At 37.9% G+C, this 15,654-nt stretch overlaps 1 protein-coding gene across 6 annotated transcripts in view; it reads left to right on the plus strand.

Annotated features, from left to right (window-relative positions):
- syne1 (spectrin repeat containing, nuclear envelope 1) overlaps positions 1-15,654 on the plus strand; it is a 244,378-nt gene that overhangs the window by 128,159 nt on the left and 100,565 nt on the right. For all 6 annotated transcript variants that reach the window (NM_001127037.2, XM_018093792.2, XM_018093789.2 and 3 more), the window contains exons 51-63: positions 679-851; positions 1,845-2,154; positions 2,561-2,725; positions 3,508-3,864; positions 5,812-5,948; positions 6,542-6,719; positions 7,897-8,079; positions 9,229-9,372; positions 10,639-10,794; positions 12,433-12,597; positions 12,776-12,948; positions 14,132-14,285; positions 14,819-14,962. In NM_001127037.2, coding sequence (NP_001120509.2) covers positions 679-851; positions 1,845-2,154; positions 2,561-2,725; positions 3,508-3,864; positions 5,812-5,948; positions 6,542-6,719; positions 7,897-8,079; positions 9,229-9,372; positions 10,639-10,794; positions 12,433-12,597; positions 12,776-12,948; positions 14,132-14,285; positions 14,819-14,962 — 2,439 coding nt within the window. The remainder of the gene's footprint in view (positions 1-678; positions 852-1,844; positions 2,155-2,560; positions 2,726-3,507; positions 3,865-5,811; positions 5,949-6,541; positions 6,720-7,896; positions 8,080-9,228; positions 9,373-10,638; positions 10,795-12,432; positions 12,598-12,775; positions 12,949-14,131; positions 14,286-14,818; positions 14,963-15,654) is intronic.

The following is a 15,654-nucleotide window of genomic DNA, read 5'->3' on the forward strand; positions in this document are numbered from 1 at the left end:
GAGGTATTTCTCTGCAGACTTTATGTAGTTCAGAAAGTAGGATCTCTATACATTTTATTATACAATGCTAAATGTATGCTGACAGCATTCTTTGTAATGGTAATTAACTTATAATTATGATTTAAATAGGTTATTTGTTTTAATGACCAACTAAAATATATTAAATCAGTAATATACCCCTCCTTTTTGAACATTAGTTGCAAGTAGGTCAACAAATTAATCAGGAAATATGTATGATTTTTGTAATATAATGATTTTTGTTCATGTGCTAAATAGGGCAAAATCTAAATCTGAAAGAAAAGTCACATTGTTCTTCCTGTTCATAGGAGCGCAATCAAATCAATGAGCAGCCCATTTAACAGCCCTCTGTATAAACCAAACCCTCCCTTCCCCCAGCTGCAGCTTTTTAGATAAGGAGCTACTTATTACACAGAAGCTTCTCAGTGGTCAGGGGTTTTGCTTCAATTTTCACAAACCATAGATAGATAAATAGTTAATTTAGGTTGAACATGCAGTTAACTAGTGTTGAAAAAGGAGGCATACTGTCATTCAAGAGAAAGCCAGGGTTAGTTGGAAAAAAAGTAGCCAACTGCTCACATTTACCATATTTTTGTGGTTTGATCATGTATTTATCAGTTCAGAAATGTATCAAAAATGTTTGCCTTTGATCTTGGATAGGAAATGCTTCTAGTTAAAGGAGAAGGGGAAGTCAAGTTGAATTTAGCCATTGGTAAAGGAGAACAGGCCATGAAGAGCAGCAACAAAGATGGTCAGATGGTCATTCAGATGCAGCTTCAGACATTGATGGATGTTTGGGGGACTGTCAATAACACAGCAACTCATTGTTTAAGGTATGTTATTTAAGAAACAAAATAGTTTTTTTTACCATTTCAGTAGATACGAGGGATCAGTGATAACCAGCACTGAATAACATTTAGGGGCAGATTTATCAAATTTGAGTTTAGAGCTTAATACATAAAAACTCACCCACATTCGTTTCATTCCTATGGGATTTTTAGAAGCGTATTGATCAAATGGTAAATTTTAACTTTCACCCACTGATAAATATGGTTCTGAAATCCCATAGGTATTAATAGAACGTGGATGAGTTTTTATGTATTAAGCTCTAAACTCACATGTTGATGAATCTGCCCATTATTGTAAAAATGTAAATGTAGATGGACACAGTGTTACTTGTGCATCTAGTCCACATCACTTATATGGAACCCCATATGTTTTAAAGCAGAAAAAGGCATGGCTTTATGTAACAGAAGCACAGTTCTTTTTCTTAATATCATTTGCAATGTTGGAATGAGGAAGTACAGTACGGTACAGGTATGGGATCCCTTATCCGGAAACCCAATATACAGAAATTTAAAAAAAAAATGATTTCTCTTTTCTCTGTAATAATAAACCAGTACTATGTACTTGATCCTAACTAAGATATAATTACCCCTTATTGATGGCAAGCATTTTGGATAACCAGACGTCCCCATAAGTCCCATACCTATACTTTACTTGATAATGTGTTCACCCATGTGCATGTGTATAAACACATAAATTCCATATAAAGTTCCGTGGGCTAACTTTGAGGTGCTTTTAGACCATAATTTTGCCATGCTGGTACACAGGATATTAATTCTGTCTGCTCAAGTTTCTTGTTACCCTGCAAACACTTTTTGTTTTATTTTTTAATGTGCTTCTCCATAGTATTGTACCTTTACCATGTAAGTTAAACAAAATAGCCAAAATTTCAGCGTTTATTATTTATGGTTAATGATTTAGAAAAAAACATTAAGATCAGATTTTATGAGTAGCTTGTAACTGTGTGCTTTATAATACAGTGGTCTAGAAGCCATCCTCGGTCAATGGAATGAGTATACAGAGAGGAAAACTCAGTTGGAGCTGTGGCTAGAGATGACTGACCAGAAACTAGAACAACCTGTTCAGCCACAGAATGGCTTAAAGGAAAAGTTCACCCTGCTAGATTACATACAGGCAATTGTATCTGATATAGAGGATCACTCAACTACGTTACATCATCTAATTGAAAAGGCAAAGGAACTCCACCAGAGGACTGAGGATGATGCCTTCTCCGATTCAGTTCAGAATGAGCTAAGAACACACTTTAATGACATCTTGACAGTTGCTAAGGTAATTCATCAGTACATTGGAAGGGCAGATTTATTAGAATGTGAAATTGGAACTCATCTCAGGAAAATTCATCCATTTTTTATTAATTCCTATGGAATTTTTAGAAGGGTATTGTGCATTACTTATTTATTTGCATATGCAAATAACATTTTGGATTTGGTTCAGGTTTTTTTTTTTGGGAGATTTTATATTTGGATCAGTGCGTTCCTAGAATAGAATAAATTAACCATAACTAGATCATTCTGTATGTGTGACAGGATAAGTAGAATCGATTTTAAGATATCATCATAAGAAGCGCATTTAATCAGAAATGTATTATTCCCACTGCATTTTGTGAACTCTCAGTGTCACTATATGTTCTGTTACAACATATACAAACCCCTGTTGATTTATATTTTCTCTGAAGGAGAAGATGAGGAAAGTTGAAGATATAGTGAAGGATCACCTTATGTACCTTGATGCTGTGCATGAATTCACTGATTGGCTTCACTCAGCCAAAGAGGAGCTACATCGCTGGTCCGATGCTTCCGGAGATGTACCTGCCATACAGAAAAAACTTACCAAAATTAAGGTTGGCAAACTTTTTTGGAAACTGTATAAGTAAAGATGAGTGCAGAGGCTAAACATCACAGGGGTCTTACAGGGACATATTAAAATGGTTTATATTCTATTTATTTTTATTAATTAGACACAGAAAAGGGCATAATACATGTTATTGTGCCTGTGGTGCTAAATTAAATTCCAGGAGAGGAGGGATTGCCACACATCTTTGCATATAAATCTGAGAATCTTCTGTAGCTGCCAATCTCTCACTGACATAAATATAATGCTTTCTAATTATTTGTAATACAATGGGACAAACTCATTTTTGCCTACATCTATGGTGCTAAATAAATACAGGGATATATATGTTGTGCTCCCATAAAACTTTGGCAGTAGCACTTATTAGTTATTAAGACGCAGGCTTACATCAGCCAATGCAATGGGCACAGAATTTATATGTAAATAATACAGATACACAGTGAAGGAGGGTTCCATTTCCACAAGTAGTTGTGCTGAAGAAAGTATATGGGAAGTACATGTTAGAGACAAACCTATAAAAAGTTAAACAAAAATAGTTTTTGCTTTATAGCCCATGATAAATTACGGAATATCCCTTTGTATTTATTGTTTGGGTTTAACCAAGTGTACTTTGTGCTGCACTAGTAACATGATCAGCAATTTATATTACTAACAATGGGCTTAGCTACATTTGTTAAGGCCTCTTCCTGCAAATCTTTGTAAGTAACACTTCTTCTCTGAAACTAAAAACAACATTTGTTGCTATAGCAAGGATTTTTTTTTCCATTACAGGAGCTGATGGATTCCAGACAGACCGGAGCTGAACGCCTAAGCAGAATAGAAACCCTCTCCCCAGCAGTAAAGCAGAACACAACTGACAGTGGCTGTGAGCAAATGGACAATGAAATCCACAGCCTGCAGGCAGACTGGAAGCAATGGGAGGACAGCATATGCCACAGTCAGAAGGCTTTGGATGGTCTTTTAAACCAAATGGCCATCTCAGAGCAAGAATTTTCAAATCAGGTCTCTAAACTGGAAGATGCAATCCAGGACTTTAGCTTTTTTCTTGAGAAATGGACCCAGAAGCTGAATCAAGGGGAAGGGAAAGACACAGACAAGGAAATAGTGGAGCAGTGGCACCGGCAAAAGGTATGCTTTAAATACTATTAGTTCCCCTACACTACTGTTATGTTCTTACTTCCTTATAGTCCTGAGCTTCCTGTTGCTTCCAATTGTTATCTGTTTTTGTAGGTCTCTTAAATGTTTGCCACATGCTCAACAAAGATCATAGCTCTCTCTTCCAGAGACCCCCGAAATATTTTAAAAAGTGTAAAATACAGTTATCTACACAGAGCTGTCCTTTAGGCAGTTTTAATAAATGGACCCTACACATACTGGAGCCATTCGGAGCAGTTGATTTTACTAGAAAGTGTAGGCAATAAAAGGCATAGTAGCCTTTTATTGTAAACCAACAACAGGACAAGATTCAGACAATAGCACATTTTAATAGCAATGGTGCCCAACTTGTCATGCTTTTGTTGTTGTTGACGTACAAGTACCAGCACCAGTGACACCAAAAGCCTGCTTGTGGGTTTTGGGAGCTGCAAAAGGGTCTGACTTATGCACCCTTAGTAACAACCTAGTGTATCCATTGCCAGCATTTATATGAAAGCTCTGAAATGCAAGTTGGAAAGCTGCTTATAATTAGATAAAGAAAAACCTTAGTTGATTTTTCTACAAAATAAAATTGTGTTCAATGCTAAAGGAACAGTAAAGGTTAAACACAAGTTGCTGTATTATGAACGTGCTTGCAGTAATAATATACATTACAGCAATATACAGCATATTCAGAATGACCTCTAAATTGTTAAAAGTGTAGATATAGCTGATTGTCTGTGATTCCTTTACATGAAGAAAACAAGTTATATTTCTACAAATAATCAGTGGAGTTAAATTTTACAATGATTGTAACCTGCTGTTTGTGATAGTACAATAGTAACTGATACACAATGGTCTTATTCAAAGGGTCATTAGTAAAACTTTATGCAACATGTTTAAAGGATCAGCACCACTCCTGCATAAGCAATTTGGCAAACATTTTCTTCCTGTTCTTCAGTAAAACACAGTCACAATTCCTTTTATGGTTTCAAATGTTCAGTACAAAATTATGGCAATGTAAGGCATTCTTTTCACCTATTTAAACACTTTTATGTGCTGGTATACATCTGTTATCCTTTTAAGTGTTTAAATAATGAAGCACAATCTGATTAAAGAACTAATCCCTTGAAATGAATGAATGAAATGAAATATGTCTACAAATACCATATTTTAAATACTTATGCACCAGTAAAGGTCCAGCATCTCTATAGTAGAAATAATCCAGGTCCTTACAGTTGTCACAGAAGATCACCATCTTGGATGATGTTGGAAGCAGAACATAAGGTTTGTGTATCATAAAAGCTGATGCCACAGGGCTGCTTATCAACACTAGTTTCGGTGCTGTCATTTAATGCAAATTTGAAATAATTACTAATCAGCCTTGTACTGTGACATTTATATTATGTATATGCAGTATATTGTGAGTCAGCCCCTAAGCTCAGGTAAGTGACAGTAGCACAGAGAATGTGCAGTGAATCAGCAGATAAGAAGATGGGGAGCTACTGGGGGCATCTTTGGAGGCGCAGATCATCCCTGCTAAAGGGCTGTGGCTGCCTTGGACTGGTACAGAAGCCCAAAACATTATGTACAGCATTTTTACCCTAATTCTTTTGTTAAGCATCAGCTCTCCTTGAAATCTATGTGGTGCTTCAGTTCCCCAAATGCACAAATAGAAGTCGCTATTTGTCAGCATTGCAACAGAAATGTGAACTGCCCTTACTAAGAATATCAGGCACTTTGGCAATTTAATGCACTGCAGAGTGGCCAGCTTAGCAAAAGTAACTTTTTGGGAGGGCCCCCAAAATCCTACATTGAGGCAGGAAGGTTTCATTGCTACACTCTTACCATACTGATGTTATTTAGGCACCAAACATTATTATTACTAGTATCACTGCTGTACTGAATATTACAAATCTTTTCAAATTTGTCTGATTACAGGATGTCCTTACTGCCCTAAATGATGCTGAACATGTTACAGATGAGCTGAAGACTAAGCTCAATGACCTCTGCAGGTTTTCAAAGGATCTGAGCATTTACTCTGCAAAGGTTTCTTCTTTAATTAAGGAGTATAACAGGTACATTGAATAAAATTTGCACTCAGTGATTCGGGACTGTGGGGTATATTTTCATTGGAAACCCCACTGGCAATTATAAATAAGCCAAATTAATTATCTGTGCCCAGCCAATACAGTTGTATTGCTGGATTATAGTAAAAGGGTAAATAAATAAATATATATATAAAAAAATTTGGGTTATAGTTCAGCACAAATAATCAAAAATATATGGCTGCAGATTCCAGGTGTCTGTGAGCCACCCCAACAGTATATCATAAGATCAAAAGGCGAAAAGGAATCAAACAGCTCCAGAGGCAGCATTTGAAAACTGCAGTGAATTTAATGGTTAATGGTGTTAGCACACTGCATGTGTCACTTGAGAAAGGGCTCTGCCCGAAACATGATCTTGATCTTATTATATAAATATATATATAATAACAAAATTAAAAATAGCTTTCTTTGGCCTTTAGTTTTAGACTTTGCTGTATTTAAGTGTATGCATGGAATTGTAGAATTTGTAAACCACTTCTATATCTAAATTTTGTTATGCCAAAAATTATTGGTTTACTGAAATTCAATAATTTCAACTTACCCACAAATGATTTTTTTCCAAGTCTTTGTTTACAAGCATCCAAAGGTTGTCAGAATAAGGAGCAAGTGTTGCAGCAAAGATTCCGCACTGCCTTCCGAGACTTCCAACAGTGGCTAGTGAATGCCAAAGTAACAACGGCCAAATGCTTTGATATCCCTCAAAGTGTTTCTGAAGTATCAGCCAATTTGCAGAAAATACAGGTATGGCATAACTCCTGCCTTAAACAGTACCTGGCTCCCGCCACTTCCATGTCAAGTATTGCTCTGATTCCCATGTTACACTGTGGATTTAAATTCTCCAGAAAGATTGTGATGATTTCCATGATCAAGTCAACAAGGGGATTTGCACTTTTGCCCTTTATTTGAAATAGCTATTTAGAATACACTTTGGGGGAACTCCTGAAATATGCATATACGTTAAGTGTGTGTGTGTGTGTGTGTTTGAACTGCCACAGCTTGACTTCTCCTACTGCTGTACCTTTCTCCTAATGTTGCAGTCAGTAGCACCTTGTTGCTATAAAATATGGGTTGAATATGATATATTTAGATGACTGCTTCTGTTGTTCTCAATAGATAACACTTTAGCCAAGGTATAGAAACTCCCACTCATGTGTAGTTGTAACAAATAAGAGAAGTGATCAGCTGCATTGTAACAAAAAGGAAGAACTGCTCTCTAAGTGGAGCAAGACGTGTATATTTCTTGCTTATTTGTCTCAGATGGAAGAATAGGTAAAAAAACAGAGCTAAAGGCTTTACAAATTATTTGTTCCCGGCTTCTTAGCTAGGTGCAAATCTGACCTTTGTTTGAGATATTTCCTCTCTATATAGAGTATTTCCTCTCTATATAGAGCTGCTCAGGTGTGTGACCAAGCCGAGTCTGCTTTGCCATTACACATTACTGTAAAGAGGAAGATATCAGTGTGTACACTAGCCCCATATGGCCCATGGGGAGATCAGCCACCCTCGGATAATCACGACTACCGCAAGTGACTAATCTCCCAATATTCCTTCTCACTGGTGATTTACTTAATTGCCAGTGGGAAGGCATCCTCACTGGCAATCTCCTCATGGGCCATCACTCTGTATTGTGAAAAAAAGGGTTAGAACTGACTGTAGTTAGTATTCCATATAATTTGAAGACACTAATAAGGACAGTAAAACCATCTTACTGTGGCAGTTAATTTGTGTTTTCCACATAAATGATGTGTGGGCCTGACATCCACACTTCAGCAGCATGGCTTGGCTCTGGCAGCATCTCTTTATAGACACATACCTGTCCCGCCCCCTCAGTGATGTCAGAGATAGGTCAGGTCCACATAATATTTACTTATTTTTTTCTGGAATGATCATTGATTTTGTTCATGGTATATGCCATTAGGAGTGCCTATCTGAAAGTGAGAATGGCCAACACAAACTTCAGACAGTGATGACCAGGGGGGAGCTTTTGTACAGTATACTGACAGAGGAGAAAGCTAAAGTCACAAGACAGAAGATGCTTACTGCAAAGGATGACTGGAAGGGGTTCATATCTTCTCTTCATCAAAAAGAATCAGCATTGGAGGTAATATTTTGATATGGGACCTGTTATCCAGAATGCTTAGGACCTGGGTTTTTCCTGGCGTCTTTATCTAATTCAGATCTCCAAACCATAAGTCTACTAAAATGAATTTAAAAATTCAAGGAACCTAATAGGATTGTTTTGCTTCCAATAAGGATTAATTATATCTTAGTTGGGATCAAGTACAAGGTACTGTTTAATTATCACAGAGAAAAAGGAAATCACTTCTAGAAATTAACATTATTTGATTAAAATGGAGTCTATGGGAGATGGCCTTCCCATAATTCGAAGCTTTCTGGATAATGGGTTTCCAGATAACAGATCCTATACCTGTATGCCTTCAAAGGGGTTATGAAATAGCTGTTGAATAAGGACAAGTAACCAATCATCAGACAGCATTAACTGGTCATCTGTTTAAATGCAAATAATACGTAATTTTAGATTTAGTCTGATTTAGATGAATTTAGTTCTAAATTTAAAAAGGCCTGACTGTCAAATTGCTTTTTTCAATCTTTTTTAAAAATAAATAATTGTTTTTATAAAGTCAAGGCCAAGGCCAAATCAGTATTTCCTATGTCTAAATTGATATCTTTCCAGTAAGGGCAGTGGCATACGGGGTGATTAGTTGCCCTGGAACAAATCTTCATTACCACGGCCAACTAATCTCCCCACAATTCCATCCCAACGGCAAGAATGTAAATTGCCATTTGGATGGCATATGCAACGTTACAATTTTCTGAAGTTGCCTCTCAAGGAAACTTCGGGCAATTTTGGGAAATCGTAGTGACGCGTATGCCATCGTACCAGCGATTTACATTCTTGTCGGCGGGATGGCATTGCAAGGAGATTAGTCACCCACTAACTAAGATTTTTCGCAGGGCAACTAATCTCCCTGTGTGCCACTGCCCTAATGGTTACATTCCTTAATGTGTTAAATCTGATGATATTTTCTTATTTACATACTGGTAGCTGGTATGTTTAACCTGGAAATCACAGGCCTAGATTAGGGATTACTCCTATTGTGAGCACTGGCTGTTTGAGGGTAATGGGAATTTAAGGCAGCTGAAAGGGTACTTTTCTGACATCCTTTATTTAGAAGGCTAAGTGTAAATATGATTGAACCAGAATTGAAATATCATGTTCACTCTCCAGAATTTGCAGATCCAAATGAAAGATTTTGAAACCAGTGCTGACCCAGTTCAAACCTGGCTTAGTGCGACAGAGAAGATAGTACGGGACAGCAATAACCGTCTGCATGACCTACCTTCTAAAAAGAAAGAGCAGCAGAAGCTTCAGGTAATTGTGGGGAATGACTTTCGGCCATTGTTTTTTATATGCTACCATTATTCATTCCATCTGGCCTGAAACATGTCTTCATAGGGCTCTTTTTATTTGAACTCCACTACCACTATGCATAATCGTAGGTTGGGTGGGTGCAGAGCACTGAACACTCCTGCCAAGGGTCACAGTTAGAGTCACAAAAAGGCAACATAGCCCTGTCTCAAGCCCAAAGCATTGCCATTTTTTTTTTTTAATAAACCATCATGTTTTTTGCCCTTTGCAATCTGCCCCACAGGTTACATCTTTAGACGCAGGTCTGTGTGCTCTAAACTATAGAAAAAAAACCTGCACCTTTTCCATGAATACAGTTCTGCTTGCATTCAGAAGAGCTGTACTAATGAGAAGCAGGATGGGATTGGCACTTGGACATTCCCTTGCACCTCCTCTTATTTGCACACAGCCAATCCCATGAGTGCACAGGCTCAATGAATGGGTCCCAAAGAATGCAAATGTGCAGTTGAATGTGCAGTGAGAGCTAACCTTTGTTTCTGAACCTAAATTCTTTAAAAAAATGTATATTTATCTGCATGTAACTTATCAGCTTCTGAGAGTAAGATGTGCACCTTATTCTTTTTCAGAACAGTATATAATGCCATAATCATTGTGTTGTTATTTATAAATTACTGTACTAATTGTAAATGTGGATATTTGTATATATGTCCATAAGTGCCGCTTAATAAATCAGAAATGTAGAACTTCAAAGGAGAAAAATAACAGTAAAACTAAATGAAAATGAATCCCTGTATTTTTTCTTCCATTAAATTTTCAGGAGTCAAAAAAGCGCAGATAAGTTTGTTACTTTTGTTTGCTACTTTTGGCTCTTTCTTTGTGGTGTGCCCAGTTTATCTGTGTGACTGCTGCTTTAAAGTGAACCGTGCAAGAGCCAGCTAGTATCCAATCAGAGCATTAGAATATTCTCAATTCAAATGTCAACAGTCGGCTTGGTAGGGGCAGCTTTATACGGAACAACTGTGTACGTTTATATTAGACTCTATTAAATACATTCATTTGTAGACTAAATCAACCAAAGATGGCATGAGAATGAGTGTAGGACAGACACCCTTAAATGGAAGGGTCTGCATCATTTACACTGTTAAATGACCCTGTACAGGTATGTAGTGGGCCTTATTATGTAGTAGGCATTAGTTTTGCCCTGCTTTTTGTCTCTCTGCATTTTGTTGCTTGTGTCTTCTTTGTTTGAAATGTGCTTGTGCTCTTCAGTCTATCCTAGAAGAAATAAGCTCTCACGAGCCACAGATCACCAGGTTAAAGGAAAAGGCTCAGCAGCTGAGGGAAGGACAGTCTGCCTGCAAAAGCTTTGCACACAGGGGGTCTCAGCTGTCTGCTCAGTACTTAGCATTAAGCAGTCTTACTAAGGTAATGCTCTACTGTCTGTGCTTTCTGCAGCTATAGAAAATGCAACTTGCTAACCTTTCATTGAAGCTTTTATTTGTAATGTTTTTAAACTGTAATAATGTCTTTTATATATATATATGCATGTATAGGGGTCATTTATGTCCACACGCACAGTGGACAACTTGCTCTTTTCTCTACTATTTCCCTACAATTGTAGGAAACCTAAAAGTTACTTGCGTTAAAATGCACTTTTTGTACTTACATTTAGTTATAGGCAGCACTGTTCTTTTCTGCCGTCCATTCCAAATCAGGTGCTTTTGCAGCTATTAATGCAGGGGAACCCTGGAGCTACCGCTGCCTTCTGACCAGACGGTAACTTAAGGTTTCCCTCAGTACCCTGAGTCAATAGGCACATCACACTAACTTCCCAGCCCTCAGGCGCGCCTCCTCCGCTCCTGCACATGCATGCCGCGTTGCCATTTTGCACGCCCTGTTGCATTCTTAGGAGGTGAGCGTGGAGGGCTAAGTTAGTGTTCAGGCCTGGGTTTGCAGAATCTACAAGGGCCCAGGCTCATGTAGGTTTTTTTCCCGGTTTCCTGCCAGCCTAGTCCGTCTGTTGTAGTTATATACCACTGTCAGTGACCCCCGTTTAAAAGCTGGAAAAAGCTAGAGGAGAAAGGTAAATCATTCCAACACTATAAACCATGAAAGGGAAAAAAAACATTGTGTGTGAATTATTAACATTTTTGTTTGTGCAGCTGTCAGGCATGGAATGTTAACCTACAGTTGTTAGGGCATAAAGGAGAAGGAAAGGCTAGTAAAGAGTTAATCTCAAGCTGCAGGCATACCTTCAGTTCTCTCAATAGTGCTCTTAAGTCTCCCCATATTTCAGAAGATCTGAAGCCAAACAGGAAGAAAAATGCTGAGCTGTGTAAAAAAAGTTCCCATAATGCCTCACTCCTGCACAGACACGGAGACCAAGTGAACATGCTCAGTTAGTAAGACTATGAGTCAGCTTCCTACTGATTGGCTCAGAGTCACATTCCTGGGGGGGGGGAGTAAGTTCTTAGCATTCTTGAGGGAGGGGGTAGCAGGAGAAAGCAGAGAACAGAAAGCTGCATGTCTCTGGCACAGGAATTACAGACACAACTAATCTTTTTTCAGAGAAGTCAGTGCAGCGTTTCTGTGAGTGCTTATGGCTGTATTTACATAGACCTTTCTGATAAAGCTTACTGAGTTTTTACCTTTCTTTCTCCTTTAATTACTCTAGCAGTAAGGCATGCAGTTAGGAAGTCAGAATTCAAAAACTGTAAAAATGAAAAATGCAGATAGGAAGTCAGAATTCAGAAACTTTGAAACTTTGCGTAGCAAGACAGGAGCAGTAACCTATAGCAACCAATCAACAGGAAGCAATTACATGTCACCTGTTTAAAAGCAAATATCTTATCTTTGGTTACTAGTCATGAGTAAACTAGTGCCTTTTATTTCATATGGTAGTACATTTTATTTTTGTATTTGATAGCTATTTATTTTGTACCCTACCAGATAACAACTGCTAAAAGTGACAGAGAAATATATTCTATATATAATGCCTATAAATACACATATGGCTTCCCGTGTCACAAATAAATATGTAATTCATTCTGTTATTTCCTTTAGGAAAAAATGTCAAGAATGGATAGAATTGTTGCAGAACACCAACAGTTTTCCCAGGGAATGATTGAGCTTGAGGACTGGATATCCGAAGCAATCCACATGCTTCAGTCTTACTGCCATCCTACTGCTGATAGAAGTGTCCTGGACAGTAGGATGTCCAAACTGGAGGTAAGTTGCTATAGAAAACTGGCACGGGGTGCTTGTATTTCTCCTCCCAGATGTTTTATGTTGCTGCTGAATCTCCTTGTTTCAGTGATGTTCTATAATATTAACTTGGTGTTATTTGCATGACACTTTAGCTAGCTTTTTATGTCTCTGATGTCTAATAGAAATGTGTATCTTGTAGGCCTTGCTGCTGGTGAAACAGGAGAAGGAAATCGAGATGAACATGTTATTAAGCAGAGGCGAATCTGTAGTAAGGAATACATCCCCAGAAGGGGCACCTGCTATCCAGAATCAGTTACAAGACTTGAAAAATACCTGGGCATCACTTTTGTTATCATGCATACAGTGTAAAAGGTATCAATTACAGTATTTTTTTGATTTTTCACACCCTAGTACTGTAGTTTTCTGGGATAATATGGATTACTCCATTTAAAGAGGCCCATGTGTACAGCCCCAGTGAGCGATACAGCCAAGTAGTAGCATGAGCCGTGTGCTGGTATTTTATTATATTGTATTATATTCATTATGCCAGTAATTATCACATCTGCCCTATTTAAGTATTCATGTTGCATCTTATATTTGAAGGGGTAGTTCACCTTTAAATTAACTTGTGGTATGAGGTAAACAATAAAATTCGGAGACAGTTTGTAATTGGTGCAGTTTGGAATGGCAGCATCTATCTGGTTGCTTGGGTCGAATTTACCCTAACCACCAGACAGTAGTTTGAATGAAAAAATGGAAGATGAATAGGTTTGGGTTAGAATAGAACAAGTAACAAGTATCTAATATCTATAAAAAAAATCTAGCTTTGCAGAGCAGTAGTGTTTTGGCTGCCAGTAACCCCCATTTGAAAGCTGAAAAAAGCAGAAAGGAAAAGAAAAAAAACTATATAAAATTAAAGACCAATACTAGAAGTTAACTGAAAAAACATGTAGCATGTTTTTTTACCCAGGCTGAGAAAAATGGATCAACTCCGAAATGCTTCTTTGTGAAGCTGCTCTGATTGGCATGGCATCAGCCTGTGTACAGCTACACTGAGTGGATTTTGGGCCAAAAACAGGCAGCAGTTGAAAAGCCAACACCATGCCTTTCATAGTAGCTATGCAAAGAAACAGATCAGCAGAGAAAATCAGACAATGTCCATAGTGTGCCCGCAGCCTTAAGGTGGCCATACACCGATGTCGCCAAGCAAGCAGATATTCTCCCGATATCCCGAATCCAGGCTAATTCGGTTCAAATTATAACAACGGGTAAAGGCAAAGTAGGTTCGGGGACCACATCAACGAGCCGTTGCGGTCCCAGATCCGACTAAATTTTTTAACCTGACCGATCGATATCTGCCCGATTTCAGGCCAGATAACGGTCGGGCAGGCCCGTCGTTAGTGCCCCTACACGGGCCAATTAACTGCCGAATCGGCCTAAGGGACCGATATCGGAAGCTAGAATCGGCCCGTGTATGGCCACCTTAGAATTAGTACGGAATAAAAACCTGACATTAAATTAAATGATAAGTGGTAACTTAATTTACCTTCCACAGTCACCTTGAAGGCGCATTATCTAAATGGACAAGTTATCAAGATGATGTCCGACAGTTTTCCACCTGGATGGGAAGGGCAGAAGAGAGGCTTCATGACATGGTCAAGCAGTATGCCGAACTGAGGGAAAAAACTGCAGCACAGAGCAAAATAAAGGTGTGTAAGCTATATGTAAAGTGCAAAGATATATATATTTGCAATATATAAATATTTTCCAACCAAACCAACTGACAGCTTATAGGTCATAGATGGCCCTTTGCTGCCCCCTTGTGGCCCTCAGTCATTCCCACACTGATTTTTGTTGTTTGCACTGACAGAGGATATACAGCTGCATTACTGATTTTTTTCCTAAAACATTGACTGCATGCCCATAGTCTGTACCTAGAGTATTGTATACCAATTGTGGGTATTTAGAAATCAAGGGTAATAAAATGTAAACATTTTGCAACCCACAGTCTTCTAGTTTTTGTGTGTAGGCTTGTTCATCTTTATAAATGGTGCAGTAAGTAGATCATTTGGAAACATTCTTTTCTATCTTCAAATGCATTGCAACTGTGTACTGTACTGTAGCTCTCAATGCCTTGCTTTGTAGTATCTGCATTTAATGAGAAAGCAATGTCTTATCTAAGATTCTCTGCATGTTATTGTATTCTGTAAAATAAAATAACAAGTAATTAAATTGTCACCAGCTACTGAATGAAGAAATTCTGAGCCATAGCAGCTTGTTAGAGAAAATAGAGGTGAAAGGTGCCAGCATGTCAGAGAATTATGTCACTCAGCTAGAGCTCCAGGAACTTCAGGAAAACTACAGCACTCTCAAAGAGAAAGCAAAGGTAATATATTTTTTATTTTTTTTTCTATATATTGTCATACCATTCATAGGTGTTTGGTTTTGTGGGAGAAAATGTACATTTTTACTGTAAATAATAAATAAGTATGAATCAAGGTACACTAGATTAAATTAGAAATGGCAGGGAATTACAGTACTATCACAGTACAAATACTAGTAGATTCTCATACTGTCCTTTTCTATCTTCTTTGTGGAAGATCATAGTCTGGTAGTGTAGCCACAGTTGTTGTAGAGATTTGCATGTTCATACAGCAGAGAGATTGCAGATTTTGCTGCTCTGTAGAACAGTACTTAACCCAAAAAAGTTCCATATTGATTGCTATGGACAGAGAGAACTATGAGCAAAATTTCAGCCAGTTACAGGGTCTTCTTAGAGTAATTATAGTTATGCTGAATGGTGCTAGTATCCCAACTCAACAGAAAATGTATACATCACAATGTTTTCATTGGTGTTATTGAATACTCATCCAATGTGCGCCAACTTTGCACCTTTGATTTCAATAACCCCAAAGCAGGTTCTTTTATTGATTTATTATTTCTTTTTTATATAACTTCAGCATGTTTTAAGCAGCTCTATACAGCTAGCTAATTGAATTTACAACCCCTGTTTCCACGGCAGGGTGGAGTAAGGGACTGCAGGGACTGAAACTTGCCATTTGTTTCATTATTTATTAG

This window comes from Xenopus tropicalis, chromosome 5 (genome assembly GCF_000004195.4).
Source record: "Xenopus tropicalis strain Nigerian chromosome 5, UCB_Xtro_10.0, whole genome shotgun sequence".
Lineage (NCBI taxonomy): Eukaryota > Metazoa > Chordata > Amphibia > Anura > Pipidae > Xenopus > Xenopus tropicalis.